Source organism: Eptatretus burgeri, chromosome 8 (assembly GCF_056783735.1).
Source record: "Eptatretus burgeri isolate ZD-2024b chromosome 8, Ebu_testis_v1, whole genome shotgun sequence".
Classification (NCBI taxonomy): Eukaryota; Metazoa; Chordata; class Myxini; order Myxiniformes; family Myxinidae; genus Eptatretus; species Eptatretus burgeri.
This window is the reverse complement of record NC_140968.1, coordinates 23639938-23659504: the sequence shown is the minus strand read 5'-3', so window position 1 is coordinate 23659504 and position 19567 is coordinate 23639938. Positions and strand designations below refer to the sequence as shown.

The window sequence follows — 19567 nt, the reverse complement described above, 5'->3', positions numbered from 1 at the left end:
TACTGTTAGCATGATATGAATTATAAACTTGATACATTCTTAAAATGTATACATTGCATTGAAACATTTTAGTTTCAAGTTAACTCCTTGTGGCACGCAAAATTGCCATGCTGCGTGGAAAATTTTACTTAAAAATTCATAGCTTGGTCAGTTTTCATCCATTTTTAATAATTTAAATTGCATTCCAAAGATCTTTGTATGAGAAATAATAATCTACAACAGTTGTGTTGCAATGATTGAAACCAAAAATACAAAAAATAATAATTTATAAACACTCAAAATCACCCACCAGGGTAAGTTACTGCAATTGGACCAAATGTTTCACTCAAAATCCTGACGTGCTGAGAAAATTCTGACTTCAGATTCAGAATCGGCGTACTCGATTTAGTCGAGAACACACGTTTCCACCCCAGGAGCAAAATCTTTGTCGTCCAGTGTTATCATAGGAGTCAACTGATTGGACACAGATTCAGCAACTCTTTGGGCATGGTAACCATCAGAGCGACCAGACCAATAGGAGGTGTAACCACCCACCATAATCTCACCACAATCTGGTCTCCGAACCTCAGAGTGCTGCAATACCGATGTCCAAACGCTTGAGCTCAGATGATAGCAGAGACAGGTGATCATCCTCTCTTTGAGATGGGACATTCCAGGTACCCACCTGAAGGGACCTCAGGTGAACCCAAGGAGACCGCCATCTGGTGGACGACACCTCAGCACCACCCCGACACACACGACCGCAATATGACCCAGGAATGTTACCTTGTGGTTTTCCTCCGATCATCAAAGATTGGCGGTCCAGAAGGCTTTGCCCCAATCCCATCATCCGGTGAGCTGACCTGCGGAGGGAAGCTCCACAGGAGGTACTCGTACGGAGTGGGTTTTCGAATTTTCCTCTCTTTTTCTCTCGATCTCTCTCTCATTGGACAAGATTTCTTGTCTTCAGATTGGATTCCTTACATTCCCTTTATCAGTAATTCCCCCCCCCTCCCTCTCTATATCGTTAATTTCCTCTGTCACATCACACCACATGTAAGTACACAAACTTTTATTTAATACAAGCCGGTAGGCAACATGGGTGGTCGCTAGATGAAGGCGAATTTGAAATACTAGTGCGGGCCCGTATGTGCGGGCCCGTAGGTGCGGGCCCGTAGGTGCGGGCCCGTAGGTGCGGGCCCGTAGGTGCGGGCCCGTATGTGCGTGCCCGTAGGTGCGGGCCCGTATGTGCGTGCCCGTAGGTGCGTGCCAGTATGTGCAGCTTCGTTCCTTCGTTCTCGTAAATGACGACTGGATTGGGGCATTGTTTAAATTAGATCGGACCAACCGTATCATAAATGGCCAGAACTTGGGAAACACACTCAGGTCCCCAGCGTCAATCAAACGAAGAAGAAGAATTATAATGCCCCCTCTCTCTCGCCCCCCTCCAACTCCTCCTCTCTCGCCCCTCCTCTCTCCCCCTCTCTTGAATTGTGACGCCCCCTCTCTCTCGCCCTCCCTCTCCCCCAAGTCTCACCCCTCCTCTCTCCCCCTCCTCTCTTGCCCCTCTCTCTCTCTCGCCCCCACTCTCACCCCCTCTCTCTCGCCCCCTCCTCTCTCTCCCCCTTTCTTAAATTGTGACACCCCCTCTCTCCGTAAATGTATTCACAAATGTCTACCAAGCACAACAATTAATTCAAACCTTGGGAAAAAAACAGCTTTCAAACCCTTGGGAAACAACTGTTTCCCTTGGGAAAATTCAAACCTTGGGATTAATTAATAATTTGAACAATTAATTTAAACCTTGGGAAAAAACAGCTTTCAAACCTTGGGAAACACTTGGGAAACAGCTGAAATGGATGAAGAACGATATCAAACCTTGAAAAAGCACATACTCAGGTCCCCAGCGTCGATTGTGATGTCATACCAAATGAATAAGAAGAATTGTGACGTCAATCGTGCAAAAAATAATAATAATAATAATAATAATAATAATAAATAAACATTAATTGTGACGTCATTCGTGATGTCGTAGCACCGTGTCTTGTCATTGGTTGACAGATAAATGGCCGTAACTTGGGAACCGCTTGTCTGATTAATATCAAACCTTGAAAAGGCACATCCACGGGTCCCCAGAAATATTCCTGGCAAGTTTCAATCAGATCGGACCGTCAATCGTGAAAAATAAATAAACAAACCTTAATTGTGACGTCATTCGTGACGTCATAGCACCGTGTCTTGTCATTGGACGACAGATAAATGGTCGTAACTTGGGAACCGCTCGTCCGATTAATATCAAACCTCGAAAAGGCACATCCGCGGGTCCCCAGCAATATTCCTGGCAAGTTTCAATCAGATCGGACCGGCGGTCGTCGAGAAACGGCGGACGCATACAGACAGACAGACACACACACACAGATTGCTGGAATTATAGATAGACGAGTGCATGCCCGTAGGTGCATGCCCGTAGGTGCGGGCCCGTAGGCTAAAACGGATGAAGAAGAACGATATCAAACCTTGAAAAGGCACATACTCTGGTCCCCAGCGTCAATTGTGACGTCATATCAAACGAAGAAGAAGAATTGTGACGTCAATTGCGCAAAAAAAAAAATAAAAGAACATTAATTGGGACGTCATTCGTGACGTCATAGCACTGTGTCCTGTCATTGGTTGACACATAAATGGCCGTAACTTGGGAACCGCTCTTCCGATTAATATCAAACCTTGAAAAGGCACATCCTCGGGTCCGCAGCGATATTCCTGGCAAGTTTCAATTACATCGGACCGGTGGTTGTCGAGAAACGTCGGTCGCAGATAGACACATATTTTGACACACAGACACACAGACAGACAGACAGACACAGAGATTGCTGGAATTATAGATAGATAGAGATAAGAGAACATATCAGATGCCATTTTTGCCATTCGTTGCTCAAGATAGGAACATGACGAGCAACTGTCCATTCATCATTTGTGTTCGATTCCCTAATCCCTAGGTTAGGGCCCTGTCACACCTTGACGTTTTAGCCAGCGTATGGCAAGGTATCAAAATGTATGTAAAACGCTGGCGTATGCTGAACTATTGATGTTTTTTTTTTAAGTTTTGGGTGTATAACAACGTGTTGGATATATGCTAACGTATTAGACACGTACACAGAACGTTTCAATCACATAAAGATAACATATACCAACGAATGCTGAGCGTGTTGTCGGCCTTCACAACCTCTGCCCAACGATAGTGTAACTTATGCATAGCGTGTGGTAGCGTATCGCCGACGATCACGTGGCGTAGGCTATTAATAGGCTGTGGCTTGACGATTCAAATCATAACCGCACTAGACATCGAAGTGTCAAGCCGCTGTCACACCTTGACGTTTTAGCCAGCGTATGCCGACGTATGAAAAATTTGCCGAACCAAGCTGGCACACGTCGAATACGTTATGGGTAAGTTTTGTATACATTAAGAGCACGCTGGCATACGTCATAGTACGCTGGCAGACATTGTAGTACGTCGAGAAATTTTCAGCATGTTGAAAATTTATCGACGTACTTGGCGTATGACACACGTTCCGCATATGCTGGCATAAGTTGTAGGCACGTTTCGCGATCGTTGACACAAGTCAACACACGTTACTTGTACGTTATTCATAAGTCGAAACACGTCGACGTAATGGTTAGTGTCAGTGTTCCAGACTCCCTGGTTTTGTTTTTGTTTTTGTTTTTTTTCTTCGGTATGACGGTGATGTTGACACTTCGATTTCTTGTGCGGTTATGATTTAAATCGTTGAGCGGCAGCCTATTAATTATATTATATTATAACCGCACTTGAAATCGAAGTGTCAACATCACCGTCATACTGAAGAAAAAAAAAAAAACCAGGGAGTCTGGAACACTGACACTAACCATTACCTTGACGTGTTTCGACTTATGAGTAATGTACAAGTAACATGTGTCAACGATAGCGTAACGGGCCGACAACATGTTACTCATAGGTTAGAAATAAGTTTCGGGTACGCTAACTATTACCTCGACGTGTTTCAACTTATGAGTAACTTACAAGCAACGTATGTTGACGTGTGTCAACGATCGCGTAACGTGTCTACAACTTATGGCGAAGTGTATGCGGAACGTGCGAGTCATACGCTGGCATACGTCGAAAAGTTTCAAGCATGGAAAATTTGTCTGAAACCTCGGCGAACTACGACGTATGCCAGCGTACAAAGACGTATGCCAGCATACTACGAAAAAAGCCAGTGTACTACGATGTATGCCAGCGTGCTCTTAACGTATACAAACTTACCCATAACGTATTCGACGTGTGCCAGCGTTTTAGCCAAATTTTGCATACGTCAGGCATACGCTGGCTAAATCGTCAAGGTGTGACCGGGCCTTTAGAGAATCCCAACGTGACCGTTGGGGTGAAAGCATACAGTAATATAATTGCATGCCAGTCATAGTTTTTGACGGATCGGGTCGAAAAAATTTTCAAAGACGTTCATTATAGAGCGCATGAAAAGCGAGGAAGCCGATTTTTGATTTTCGGAAAAAAAAAAAATTCGGATTTTTTCAAAAAATTCAAAGTCCCGTTCCTAGGCAACGGTGGCGTCGACAGCAACGGTGCTCAAAAGCATACAACTAGATCCTGGTATGAACCTACCAGTCAAGTTTCATCAAAATCGGTTGACCCCTCTGGCCTCCAGAGCTGTCCATTACAGACAAACAAAGAGAGACAAACAAACAGACAGACGGAAAACCTGAGACTAACGGTAGTCTCGCGACCACCCAACAGATTGTAGTTTGACGCGTCTCTTACCACACACGGAAGGCAATCAAGGCATGAAGTACAGTTACAAAACCTCAAACTCCCCTCTCTGAAGGAGATCCCTCGTCCCGCCACCCTCAAACATTCATACCATTGTAACCCTTCGTGATGGCCATCAAATACTCGAGCGATGATTGGTCAACATTTACCTCAGAGGAATCAGATCTGTTCGTTTCTCCATCATCGTTGTCCGCCTCAAACCCGCCGAATGCTCGCTCGTCTAAAGCAGTGACAAACGAGGAACGTTTCTCACGACAGCCGGAAGCCCTGACTGAGAAGAATCGCTGCAAAACCTCGAATGGGCGGGGCAAGGGAGGTAAACCGTCAATCTGCGCACAGGCCACGCCCAATGACGCGAACAGGCACCTCCCAATGACGCGCACAATCCCCGCCCAATGACGCGCACAGACCCGCCCAATAACGCGCACAAGCCCAGCCCAATGACGCGCACAGGCCCCGCCCAATAACGCGCACAGGCCCCGCCCAATAACGCGCACAGGCCCCGCCCAATGACGCGCACAGGCCCCGCCCAATGACGCGCACAAGCCCAGCCCAATGACGCGCACAGGCCCCGCCCAATAACGCGCACAGGCCCCGCCCAATAACGCGCACAGGCCCCGCCCAATAACGCGCACAGGCCCCGCCCAATGACGCCCCAGGCCCCGCCCAATGACGCCACAGGCCCCGCCCAATGACGCGCACAGGCCCCGCCCAATGACGCGGACATTCTCCAAGCTTTGAAATCAACGCGGATAATTGAAAAAATCGAAATTCAACAAAATTAATCCTTCTTCCACAACACGTGATTTGTCATTGCACACAATAATATCTGGGTCAAAGGTCATCTCGTTCATTTCGGATGTCAATGTCCCTATGGGCGTTTTTAAGGATTTAACAACAGTGAAGGATTAACTGTTAATTACAGGATAAACCAACCAGGTCACAACGAGGACAGAAACCTGTGCATCACAACTCACCACCCAACCCACTTCCGTCGTTCTGACCCAGACCGCCAGACTCCTCCCACATCTTACGTCACATCCTGTGACGTGTCTGTCAGTTGTATATTTACATTGTACATTGTATATTATATTACCATTATAACACAGTGAAAATATCCCACAACAACACAGGAAGTGAATGTTTGTCCTTCACCAATCCACATTATTTATTAAAATGCACAGTCTTGTGTAAATTCGGTGGTTTGAGACGAACTGATCCTGAAAGTTGATTCTTCATTGTGATTAAGTGATTGTGACGTGTGAGTGTTATTGATGGTTTTGTTTGGTTTGTGTCCCTCAAATGGAAGGTGTCATGTTTAAACCTCATGTGGCGGGAAATCTGTCGATGACGTCATGACCGACATTTTTCACCTTCCGGTATCTCAATGTTTGTCGTGACGTCACTTGTCATATTCCGTCCATATAACTGTTTGGGATACCATGCCATATATCGTTTTTACCCCATCTCTCAATGGTGAAGAATCAGTTAAAAATTAAAATAAATTCTCCTTTCTGTGTCGAGATCCGATCAATTCGCCCTCGTCAAACACCCAACCGTCGTCAAGTGTGACGTCACAATGATAATTCCAACATCCGGGAATACATCAGGTCGAGACGTGTTGTGGAAACGTCATTCGGCGCATCGAGCATCGACCAAGAGGACACAGCAGAGATGTGGGTTGTCATGGCGATCTTGGTGTTGATCCTCGTTGGTGAGACATCGCCACCTCCGCAGCAGGTAATGGGGATTGTGAGGGATGACGGAGTCGGGAAGGTTCACAACACCAAAGGAGTTCGTTTATCGGTAGTTTTTGTGGTTTGATGTGAAAGGGAACGGGTGTTGTATTGAGAGTTTGTAACACGAGGAAGTTGTTCGTGCCCGCTCGGGATTCCACACGGAGTCCGGATAAAGGAGGGAAAATACAAATGGAGTCTTGTATCGTCGAGTCGGCAAGTTGGGAGGAACAATTGACATTGATTACCACGTGTGGTCCAAGTTAAATGGTCCGATGATGACGAGGTGATCCATTTGAAACGGTTTGTTCGATATTTGAACCTTTTTCATTCCGAGGATCCGTCATGTGAACTTGTATTGGAGTGAAAGGTGGTGATCCGTTGGGAATTAACCGTGGGATTGGGAAAAGTGAAGGACAGGGACTAATCTCTGGTGGGAGGAGGGATGGTGATGTCATGGAAGTGGTGTTGAGGGTGATGATGGTAGTTGTGATGGTTTGTGTGTAAGTTAATTTAAGGACCAGAAAAGAATGGTTATGTGGAGAATGTGGTGACGTCACAGTTGAACAATTAAAAATAAATCTTTAAATCTCCAGTTCCCCCAATGTGGAGAGTGTGGTCACAGTGCATGATGACGTCATAGTGCATGATGACATCACAGTCGAATTATGTGGAATAAATCGTTAAATTTTCAGTTCCCCCAATGTGGAGAGTGTGGTTACAGTGCATGATGACGTCACAGTCGAATTATGTGGAATAAATCGTTAAATTTTCAGTTCCCCCAATGTGGAGAGTGTGGTTACAGTGCATGATGACGTCACAGTGCATGATGACATCACAGTCGAATTATGTGGAATAAATCGTTAAATTTTCAGTTCCCCCAATGTGGAGAGTGTGGTTACAGTGCATGATGACGTCACAGTGCATGATGACGTCACAGTTGAACAATGTGGAATAAATCGTTAAATTGCCAGTGCCCCAGTTCGAGGCTTGACGTGCACCAGCCACCAGAGATGACGTGGGTTATCATCATGGTCTTGCTGGTCCTCAGTAGTGAAACCTCCAGATCACCTCAGCACGTACGTGGAGATTGGAACATCCCCACAGGAAAGGTACAGAGAAAATGACACAAGTTGGGACTTATTCAAGTTTGATAAATGGGATAAATTTATGGTTTTCCAGGGAAACTGTTGAGGACATTTTTTGTTGTCTTCTGTGAGTTTGATTCCACTGTCATCGGATCTGACAATTAAAAACTGTCATCCTTGTACATCACAGTCAGGATATTCTCTCATAACGGGACAGCCAGCTTCACGTCCCATCCCTTCCGAGACCTCATCAAGTTGGCTGTCTTGTCCAGTGGCACTTTTTTGTTGAAATCTAACATTCCTGGAGTAGCCTTTAAAAAACAGTAGGTCAGTGTGTGTTGGTGCACTGTTTAAATCCCATATTTAATCTTCCTTGTCTGTCCTTTTAATGGTTGTGATACCTCATTGCCATGAGGATGTGATGAAGAAGACAAAGAGAGTTTATCTTTGGTTGGAAACTGCAGGTTTTGGGATAACTTTCCCCATTCGGCAAAGTTGGAATTTGTCCCTTCAAGGCAAAAGCTCCTTCCTGGTCGTGTCGAGGGAGGAATCTTCACGGTATATTTTACACGTTCGTGGACGTGAAAGATCCCACGGTGTTTCCAGCAAAGACGAGACGAGTTATCACGAGCATTCTCAACAAATCACAAATTGCTTCCCAAACCCTCTTGTAAAACTGTGCTTGGCAAACGTGGTCATCAAACCAAAACACCAAGTGTGAGTTCAATGTCACCTTCATCCTGCATTGGGTTAAAAACAGGATGATGATGGTGATGGTGATGGTGATGGTGATGGTGATGGTGATGGTGATGGTGAAAACAGCTCGAAAATATCACCTCGTTTCACCTTCAGTGGTGGACGTAAAAAAGATTCCCCAATTTAGACGATTTTGACCTTTTGATCTGAAAAAAAAACATTTCATTCTGCTTCAAGCCGTTAATTGGTGAAGCACTTCATGACCAAATATGGTAATTCTTTAAATTTCAGGTCAATTGTGTGAAACTTGACGATTTTACGTGATGCTGAACTTTGACCTATTAACCAAATTATTAATTTCTGTTCTCCATATTCTCATAAGAAAACTCTGCTGAACATTTCATGACAAAGCTCAAACGGTAAATTAAAACTTCAGGTGAATTGCATGAAAATTGATGATTTTTGGTGAATTTGAACTTTTAACATAATTATTAATTTTAATCCATATTCTAACAATAAAGCTTTGTTGAAAACTTGATAAAATTTCAAATGGTGAAAAAGTTACGGACCGGACACACACACACACACAGACACAGACACACACACACACAGACACACAGACACACAGACACAGACACACACACACACACAGACACACACACACACAGACACACACACACACAGACACACACACACACACACAGACACACACACACACACACAGACACACAGACACACAGACACACAGACACACAGACACACAGACACACACACACACAGACACACACACACAGACACACACACACACACAGACACACAGACACACAGACACACACACACAGACACACAGACACAGACACACACACACACACACACAGACACACACACACACAGACACACACACACACACACACACACACAGACACACAGACACACACACACACACAGACACACAGACACACAGACACACAGACACACAGACAGACAGACAGACACACACACACAGAGACACACACGATTGCAAAACCCCGTCTTCCGCTGCGTGAGGGACGGGCTAATAAACCTCCTCTCCCTGCCCTGTTTTTCATGTCCATAGATTTTCCAGAAAAACGCAGTGGAGGAAACAATGGTCTCCAAAGTTCGTGACGTGGTCGTCGTCGCAATTGGCATCTTGGCATTTGTCATGGTCTCATCATTTGACCCATCGTCCTGGTTCAATCGACAGAAGAGGCACAAAAAAAAGGCCCACATTCACTGGTAAGGAACTCAAGTGATGTTTTCATCGATTTGATAATTCCCTCATCCATAATGGGTGTGAAGGTCCAAATGGTCTGTGGGGTCTCAAGGGCACAAAAGGGTGAAGGGATTGAAAGGGCCGTAGTTGGGTGGGGGCGGGGATCTTAAGGGTTTTGGGGGTCTTTGGGGTCTGAAAGTAGTTTTTTTTTTGGGGGGGGGACTTGATGGTCATGAGGGGTCTTAAGGATCTTCATGATTTTAATGGGTCTTCGAGTTCTAAAGGTTCTTGGGGATCTTTGGGGTCTTTGAGAGTATAAAGGAGTCTAAAGGGGTCAAGGGGTTTTTAGGTATCGAGGGGTCTGGACCATGCATGCATGGCTCCGATTATGCAGTCGCCTGCAAAAGTATTCTCCCTCCCAAGTTTCCACATTTTGATGCCACCTGAGCTTATTTCTTGATGCTTTGGAATCAAACTTAATGTATAGTCTTCCCGAACTATTCCAAAGTGATAAAAATTAAAAAATGCAGATGAAATGTGAATAAGTGAGATTAACAGAGAAAACTATGCAGGCACTTGGTGGAGCGCATTCCTCCGCAAGGCTGATTCGTTTACGTCTTGTATCCCACTGATAGGCCGGATCCGGATTCAGATCTTCACCAAATTCTGACCATTTTGTCCATGTAACATACCCAAGCTCTCCAGCAAATTTCGTCCAAATCCATCAGTCACGTGGGTTAATCTTTCTCACCTTGAGAACTCTCAAACCTGTCTCCCTCCTCCAAATCCTGGTTGCATCTTGTCAAGTCTGTTTCTGATGGATGTTCCCCCTCCATCCCCTTTCTCACTTCAAATGCCTGCACAGCTCACACTCAGCGTTGAAAGGCTGAATGCCAAAACTCGGTGTTTGCTTCTAAATCTTGTGTCGCAAACCCATCACTTTCTGTACCCACCTTACCCAGTCGCACCCACCTGTTCTTGGACTTTGTGTCCTTTTCTCATGACAAGGTGGAGATTTTGCGGTCAAACCTCGACTCTGATTCTGCAACTGGTCCAGACGGCATCAGCCCACGTATCCTAAAAACCTGCTCTGCTCCTCTTGCTCACCCTCTGTCTGTTCTATTCACCCTCTCTTTTGTTCAAGGTCATCTGCCATCTGCTTGGAAATCAGCAAACATCACCGCTGTGCAGAAAAAGGTGGAAAAACAGATTCCTGCAATGATAGACAAATCAGCCTTCTCTCTATCATCAGCAACGTTAGAGAATCCATCATCGCTTCAGACATTAAATTCCTCCTCTTCTTTATCCCTCATATTGGCAAGCAGCAGCCTCTTCACTCTCTGCTGATCTGGATAAAATCAGAAGCTCGTCCAACACGTGGAACATGTCTTTCAATCCTGACAAATCTCTTTGCCTCTCCGAACGAAGCATCTGGAACCCCCCCCCCCCATCCTCTTGAACAATTTTCTTAACAATCCTCTTGAAGAAGTCCTTTCCTTCAAAGTTTTGAGTCTCACTATCTGCCATGATCTTTCCTGGGAAAGCCATATCTCCAAGCTGGCTTCCAAAGCCACTCACCAACTGGGCATCCTCCATTGTGCAAAGTTCTTCTTTGGCACACCTGAGCTCCTCACCACATACAAAGCTTTCATCCACAGTCTTCTGGAGTACTGCTCCCCTCTTTGGGGTCATGCTCCTGCCTCACACCCAGCTTTACTTCACGCTGTGGAAATGAAGGCTTTCAAGATCATTGATGTCTCCCGTGTTGAGGCTGAGTCTTTGGATCTCTCACCAGAGGCAGGTCGGTGCTCTTTCTGTCTACTACCGTCTCCTCTCCGGTATCGCCCCCCCCCCCCTGCTGTGTCTCAAAGCCAAAGCTCTCAGTTACTGAAACGGCCCTCCACGGAATGGTGATGCAACATCAGGCGACGGAGGTGCAGTTTATCTCAAAAGAGGGCAAAATATCCTGGTTGCGAAATAAAATTTGAATTTAAGATTATTCATGTCTGTTTTTCCATCATTTCGAAAGTGAATGTTGAGCTTTTTAAAAACAGAACAGGAAGCGACCGCCTTCAATGGGAGACAGACAAACGCACGGACAGACACCAGCCCGGTTCACAATGGATAATTAATGACTTCATTTCCAAGGAACTTCAACACAGGAAGACACCATTCAGCCAATCAAACCTGCACAATGGTTGCCAACCTGGCAGTTTTTGTTTTCAGAAGCTCATTCTGGTTCTCTTTGAAGTTTATTTTGAAGCGTTATTTTTAGGTCACAATGTTAAATGTACACGTTTTTACCTCCACCACGAAAGGTGGGCAGTTGTTGTGCTTTCACCCCTGTCTGTTTGTTTATCTGTTTTTCTGTGAACAGGATATCTCACAAAGTTATGGATGGATTCGGACAAACTTTCGTGGACGGGATGGGTGTCTGACGAGGATGAAGTTATTAGATTTTAGTGAAGATCTGGATCCGTGAATTTTTTGAGTGATTCTTCACCATTGAGTGATGGGGGAAAAAACGATATTTCGCACGATATCTCAAAAGTTATGGATGGATTATGACAAAACTACGTGGATGAGTTGGTTATAGGTAACAAGAACAAGACGATTAGATTTTGGTAAAGATCCAGATTCGGATCCGACCTTTCAGTGGGATACAAAACGTAAACTGTTCAGCCTGGTGAAGGTATGCACTCCACAAGGTGCCGTTCTCGATATTTAATGAAATGATGAACATTGCAGCCTTGTTCAAAGACTTTCAGGAAAGACTACTGTTATTAACAACGTGAACATGGTTTATTCAACTTTGTGATAATCTTCCTCCTCTGTCACCCAGAGCATTGGTGCAACCACCAAAGCAGATTTGCCTTCCCATCAGTAGTTTGGGCAGGAATTTGAAATTTGGCCATACTGCTACGAAATGCTCGCCCACACTTCATTAGCGAAGAACACAGGGAGGATCTTTAACCTCCATCGAGTGATGTCGGTTGACGGCACAACCAGTTTAACGTCCATCAGAGGAACGGCACTTACATTGATGATTCACCCAGTCTGTAAAACACCGGGATGACAGTTTATTGCTGGGTCGGGATTCTAACCCAGGCCAGGAAGTTTAGAGGCGAGTGTGCGAACCTCAAACCATGCTCTCAGCCCAGGTCATATCTTCATGCACTGTAAAACAAACTGCGATTCCATGTTGTATTTATACATTTAAAAGGTATCTCGTTTGGTATCATGCATTTCTTCTGGTTCAATGTTGAGCTTTGCCTGCATGCGGAGCTTTTAATACGCAGCGTGGGAAGCGGCCGCCGGATACGGGAGACAGCGGAATGTGTGACCATACAAACATATGGACAGACACCACACCACACTTCACATTATATAATAGATAATGTACTTTATTTTAGATCGAACTGACAAGTATTATCTTTGTTTCTTGCAGTTTTCGATGTGGCCGCAAACAATTAAAGAACATGCGAAAGAACGAGCAGCCGTTGCTTGAGGAGGTTCCAAAAAATGAAGCAGTGGACATGCAGAATGTGAAGGAACAGGAGAATGAAAGAATGAAGTTGTGGCAAAGAGAGAAAGAGAAACTTCAGGAAAGGGGTGAAAAATTGCACCGAAAAGAAGAAGAACTAAAAGAAAGAGAGCTGATAGTTCAGCTCAGAGAGCAAGAGATTCAGGAAAAAGTTATGCAACAAACATATGAGGAAAAGGAATGGAAAAAAGAGAAAGAAATCGTGGAAGAACAGCAGAGGAAAAACAAGGAAGAGGAATTGAGGAAAAAAAATGAGGAGGAGCAAATTAAAAAACAACATGAAGAGCAAAATAAAAAAAACGCTTCAGAGTGGAGGAGAATAGAGGAAGAAGATCAGAGAGAACTCACGGAATTTGTACGACGGAGGGAATCCGTGTATCAAGAACATACACGGAGATGTCTTGAGATCGAACAAAAAGAGAAAGAGGTGCTAAAGAGTGAGCACGTGGTCAATGAATTGGAGAACAGGATTGCTCAACATGAGGGAACGGAACGTGGAAAACGGGCACAGTTTGAAAAAAGGAACAGGTCAAAAGAACGGGAAATAAAACATCGAGAGGTTGAGACGTGTCGTCAAGAGGAAGAGATGAGAGAACGAGAAAAGGAGGTTGAGGAATTGGAGAGAGTGATGTACCTGCGAGAAGAGGAGGAGCGGAGCCAGCAACTGCGATTATTAGAGGGAAAAAAAATAAAAGAGGAAGACTTGTTCCGTCGAGAAAAAGAGGTACATCAGCTGGAGCAGGAGATTAATAAGAGAGAAAATATGGTGCGCACACGCGAACACAAGGTGTGGAAAAGTGAGTTCAGGAAGGCAAATCGACAAGAAGAGGAAAAGGAGAGACGAAGAGAAGAAGAGGAAAAGCAGAGACGAAGAGAGGAAGAACAGCAAAGAGTGGAACAGGAAAAACAGAAACTACTCGAACAAGAAAAGAATAGACAAGATGAACAGGAAAACGAGACGGTAAGGAATCAAGAACTCGAGAAACCCTTTCAGAAATCCGACGAGACTAAAGAGGAGGCAGAACATGTGCAAAAAATTGCTGACTGTAAATTGCATCGACAGGAAAAATGGGATGAGACTTCCGATGAGTGGACTGAGACGTGGAATGACAAGCAACAGCTGACACAGCAAGTTGTTCAAGGGTTCCAGCGGAAACAGAGGCCTCACTCTGATCGAAGGCTCAAACAGCAGCAGAAGCAGCATGGTGTTGAAGGGCCACACCACATTCAGGACCTTCAACAGGTAAGCATCCATCAGTACTTTGGAGATGTTGGGGAAACATTGTGGGGAGAAATACAGCAAACCCCAAGATGAAAACCTGAAGTTGAAATAAATTTTGGCATTTCATCTTTTATTGAAGTTGCTATAAATTCTTCTTTTGACGAAGAAGAACATCATAAATTGTGGAGATAATTGTGATTATATTTTTGTTGGGAAAGTTTACTTGTTGCTCTTGTCTTCCCCATGCAGGATCAATCACAATAATTTTAACTCCCCTTGATGAGATGAGATAAACTAATTCACCTTTTCACTGGTTACCTATTCAATCAGTGCATTTCATTCTGTACCATATCCTGAACAAGTTATTAAACTGATGAACATTTCATTGTGTTTAATCTTTCACATTTTTATTGTTTTTCCAAAGACCCCTCAGAAGAGACGCCCGTTCCCTCCTCCACCTCCCTCGTACAAGAAACCATCTTACCGGTTGGAACGTAAGTTACCAAGAATCTTTCCTTCCATTAGAAGTTATTCCAAACTTTATCAACATTTCATGTTCTTCACGTCCATCGTGTCCCATTTGATCTGTGCTTCAGAAGTGTTGAGAACAAATGAATATTTTGCTTCACCCAAAGCCAGACAAACACCAAACAAATCTTCCAATTGGTGGAAGTCTGATGTGAACGTTAATGTATCCATAAATAAGTCATTGTGAACAACTGGATGTACAATAAAATTGTTTCAAAAATCAAATTTTTACAATCCCACTTTCAATGAGCAACGGGTGACTCCAGCTCCCTTCCATGAAGCAGTCCATCTTTGTTCTCTTCTTTCTCATCAGATGAGGTTTTGTTCATTTAATTTGAACAGTAAGTGGGTTTTGTGGGTTTTATATAAAGCACAGGAACGATGGAACAAATTGTCTCAATTCTCTTGTAAGGTGACACAGTGGGAGTTGGTGATGAAGAAAATGAAGATGTGAAAGTGGAGGGAAAAGTGAAATAAAACGTGAACTGAAATATACAAAACGAGGGAGAGGGAGAAGCACAGAGAGATAGAGAGAGATTCTTAGATATTCATTCCAGGACCGTGTTGGAAGGCAGGATAATGATGGAGATTATGAGGACAATGCTCTTGAGTGGTTTTGACTTCCTTTTGTTGATGTGTTTGCAGAGGAAGAAGTCATAGTAATGCCTGCTGGAGAGGAGGATGCCATGTTTGGGAGTGACTCACTCATCACTCGGCCATATAAGGTGTCCAGGAATGCAAAAAGATTCGCCAGGCTCATGCAGATGGCTGATTCAAGCTATTTCAAATGAGCAGTCTTGATAAGTAAGGTACGACAAACACTCGATACACTGATTTCATCATCTGGATCCTTTCTGTGTCCACATTTGTCAATCTGTCACTTCCTTGTTCAAAACATCCTGACGAGAACCTACTAATTCCGAGTGTGGTTCATTTAATAATTCAAATGAACACATTAAGCAGGTGAGGTCCTTCCCTGATTCATGTAATCAATGCCAATCATGAAGGGAACGCAGATATTAACCCTTGTTGGTCACTGCCTGACATCATAACTGTACATCATGCGTGAATTCATAACTGTACATCATGTGTGACTTCATTACTGTACATTATGTGTGACTTCATCACTGTACATCATCCATGTGCATCACTGTACACTCCAACATTGTTTCACTTTCTTTTTCTCCCTCAATTTAGGTGCTGCCATCATCTGCATTGAGTTCAAACATTCTTCTGAATCATCTCCAGCCTTAACTGTGAGCATAGACCCTTCCTCCTCATCGACTCAAGGACTTGGGCAATCAGAAGTCTGGTTCATTTTTTCCATTCATCCTTCACTCCGACCATCTTACTCAACCCACATGCAGATTGAATGAGAAGAACTTCAATAAAGATCTCATTCAAATCCTGTCCTTCAAACATTTACTGTCATTATTTTAAATTTCTCTTCTCATTGCTTTTCCTGAAGGAAGGTCCCTTTCCATGTTTCTCTTACCTTGGTTTTTCATTTCACTCCAGCATCCAACCCTCCACTCTTCAGTTATTCCAGACCCAGAAGCAAACACAGCAACAATGACTGCATTCTGCCCTCCCGTTCCCATGATTTCACAATCGTTGTGTTGTTCTTCAGTCGGTTGTCCATATTATTTGATTCAGGAGGTCACAGTACAAACCGATGAAACCTTAGCTGCTCCTGTGTGAAGCGGGGCCATTGCCGTAAAATACAAAACACACAGGAAATGGCGCTTTGTGTGGAGGCACGGCGGTGATGGTCATATTTAACCCTCGACCAGTCAAAGATCCCCGGGGGCTTAAACACGGCAAGGTAAGCCTTGGTCTTATTTGCTGTCTCTCACCTGTCTCTCTCTTCAGGTTTCCTCCTGCCCGCTCCTCCCTCCTCCCCCACCCCCCACCTTCCTCCTCTCTTTCCCCCTGACTTGCACCCTCCCCCTCTGTCTATCTCCCTCCCCCCCCAAATCTCTCTGCCCCTTCTCTTAGTATTCCCTCTCTTAGTATTTTCCTCTGGCATCCAAGGATATCTCAACTTATGGCTCGTGGACTTCCTCTCCTGTCTCAGCCAACGAGTGGTCCTTTATGGTGTTCTCTCTTCCCCTATTCCTGGAGTTCCTCAAGGCAGTGTATTGGGCCCTGTTCTTTTTCTGGTTTTCATCAATGATCTCCCTTACTCTGGAAAATCCTCTTTATTTCTTTGCTGATGACTCCACCCTCTGCCATGCCATCTGTCACCCCTCATATCAGCAAGCAGCTGCCTCTTCACACTTTGCAGATCTGGATAAAATCACAAGCTGGTCCAACACATGGAACAAATCTCACACTCTCACTCTGTCTCTCCGAAAGGCCTGTCTGGAACCATCCCCCCCCCCCACTCACAGACTTCCTCTCCTGTCACAGCCAACGTGTGGCCCTTAATGGAGTTCTCTATTTCCATATTCCTGTCCAGGCGGAGTTCCTCAAGGCAGTGTTCCTCAACACGTGGAACAAATCTTTCAATCCTAACAGATCTCACACTCTCACTGTATCTCTCTGAAAGGCCTGTCTGGAACCCCGCCCTCCCCCTCTCCCTCCAATCTACTTTCCCAACAATCCTCTTGAAAAAGTCCTTTATTTCAAGCTTCTGGGTCTCGCTGTCTGTCATTGATCTTTCCTGGGAAAGCCACATTTTCAAGCTGGCCTCCAAAGCCACTCACCAACTGGGCATTCTCCTTTGAGCAAAGTTATTCCTTGGCATCCCTGAGGTCCTGACCACATACTAAGCTTTCATCTGCTGCTTGATGGAGGACTGCTCTCCCCAGTGGGCTGGTGCTCCCGCCTCTCACGTTTCTCGGATTCACGCCGTGAAAACCAAGGCATTTCGGTTGATTCGTATCTCCCGCGATGAGGCTGAATCTTTGGGTCTCTCACTCTCTCACCGCAGGCAGGTCCATGGTCTTTCTGTCTTCCACCGTCTTTTCTCCAGCCCCACACTCCCTGCTCATTTTGAGATATCCCCCCGTCCCCCCGTCCATATTTCTGCAGGGCACTCAAGGTCCGCCAGCAACCCCCTTCTGGTAAAACTACCAACATCAAGAATCACTGCTCACCTTCACTCTTTCATTCCTCTTTTTATCCCACCTTTGGAGCAAACACCCACACTCTCTTCAATTCCACTCCACCCTCCAGGTCTTCAAAACAGCTGGTCACCACCATCTCTTATCTTACCCCATCCAAAACCATGATCGTTTCTACTCCCATTCATCCACCCAAGCCCACCTTCAAATTCCCTGCTTTCCTTCCCACCTTTTTATCCCACCTTTGGAGCAAACACCCACACTCTCTTCAATTCCACTCCACCCTCCAGGTCTTCAAAACAGCTGTTCACCACCATCTCTTATCTTACCCCATCCAAAACCATGATCGTTTCTACCCCCATTCATCCACACCTACCCCACCTCCTTCAAATTCCCTGCTTTGCTTCCTGAACGTCCCTGTCGTGTAAGGACCTGAAAGTCCCTGTGGTGTCCATCTTGTTTTCTCTGTGTACCTTGCCCCATCCCACTCCCTTCCACAGATTTCCTCATGTCTCTGTTCCACACTGTTTTTCCTTCCCCCTCTTGCCCCGCTTGTCTCCTGCTCCCATTGTTGTACATTCTGTTTTAGCTCTCATATGATCCTCGACAATGCACACACAAAAAAACGTGAAGCGATGGATGATATTTGCTGGTGTATGTGTGGAGAGAGTGATGTGGAGAGAGAAGGAGAGGGATAGAGAAATGTGGGAGGAGAGTGCTGTGCTGTATTTGGAGGGGTGGAGTGAGGATCGGACAGAGGGAGAGGGGAGTTTGCAGAGATAAAATGTTTTTCGGGAATTGGCAGATTGGAGTCGGTGTGGTTATGGACTCCAGTCTGTACTGCTTATAACGCAAAAACGTTGAGTAGCTTTGACCCTTGTTTTGGGGGAATTTCAACAAGTAATTTTTAAAAGCAACGTTGCATGATAGACGTTTCAAGATGTTCATAAACATTATTATTTTTAGAAAGCTGCCAATCTTCATGTGATGGGTAAAAAAAATTGGCTCTGCCATTTAGAAAACATATTAATGTGGCAAACGGCTCGGCCATCATGTGTTATCAGCTTTGAAACTCACAAAGAGGAACTTCTAACGATTCTGAAGCAAACCTCGTTCATATGAAGATAACCAACTGCCACAGAAACAGCCACCAGGACAAAAGAGAACGCGATCACTTTTACGCTGCTGAGGTTAAAAGTTAAAACCCACTGTACCTGTACGTTCCTCCATCCTCGCCACACCAAGTTTGTGTGTCACCTGATCATACCTTGGTAATGTATTACCCAAGCATTAATAATTGTTGACGTCATATGTTCAAGTTGAACCAAACTCCATAAGTGGGGCAGCTAAATCGGCCCCACACGCACCCCCTGAGTGCTTATGCAAACATACTTTTTTAGAATCTTTAAGGTGTCTCGTTAACATTTTTAGATGTTAACAAAAAAATTTGTTTGGTCTTTGGGTCTGTTTGGCTGCCATCTTGGATTATGACATGCCCAATCATCGAAAAGCAGAAATTTTCAGAACTTTTCACCCGAATGGAATAGAAACACAAATTAAGCATTTATTCTGTACAATTATGTCATGGGAAATGAAATCAAATCATCATTTGATTTCCTTGGTGTGGTTTCATTGTGGCCAAATTTCATT

The 19567-nt window shown here is 44.6% G+C and overlaps 2 protein-coding genes across 3 annotated transcripts in view; one reads left to right on the top strand and one right to left on the bottom strand.

Annotated features, from left to right (window-relative positions):
- LOC147021321 (uncharacterized) overlaps positions 1-5168 on the bottom strand; it is a 54631-nt gene extending 49463 nt beyond the window's left edge. For both annotated transcript variants that reach the window (XM_085891157.1, XM_085891158.1), the window contains exon 1: positions 4951-5168. The gene's annotated coding sequence lies outside the window, so the exon portion shown is untranslated. The remainder of the gene's footprint in view (positions 1-4950) is intronic.
- A 1234-nt stretch (positions 5169-6402) lies between these two features.
- Positions 6403-16621, top strand: LOC147021320 (uncharacterized). The gene is made up of 7 exons (XM_085893741.1): positions 6403-6541; positions 9418-9578; positions 13004-14060; positions 14163-14342; positions 14746-14815; positions 15495-15658; positions 16047-16621. The coding sequence occupies exons 1-6, from the start codon at positions 6476-6478 to the stop codon at positions 15638-15640; spliced, it is 1680 nt and encodes a 559-aa protein (XP_085749867.1). The 5' UTR covers positions 6403-6475; the 3' UTR covers positions 15641-15658; positions 16047-16621.
- The last annotated feature ends 2946 nt before the right edge of the window (positions 16622-19567 follow it).

What these genes read in the sequence shown, in the direction of transcription:
- LOC147021320 (XM_085893741.1), top strand. Translation starts at nt 6,476, where the DNA reads ATGTGGGTTGTCATGGCGATCTTGGTGTTGATCCTCGTTGGTGAGACA. An exon ending in ATGAACAGGAAAACGAGACG is followed by an intron (nt 14,061 to 14,162) that starts GTAAGGAATCAA and finishes TTGCATCGACAG; the next exon opens with GAAAAATGGGATGAGACTTC. An exon ending in ACATTCAGGACCTTCAACAG is followed by an intron (nt 14,343 to 14,745) that starts GTAAGCATCCAT and finishes GTTTTTCCAAAG; the next exon opens with ACCCCTCAGAAGAGACGCCC.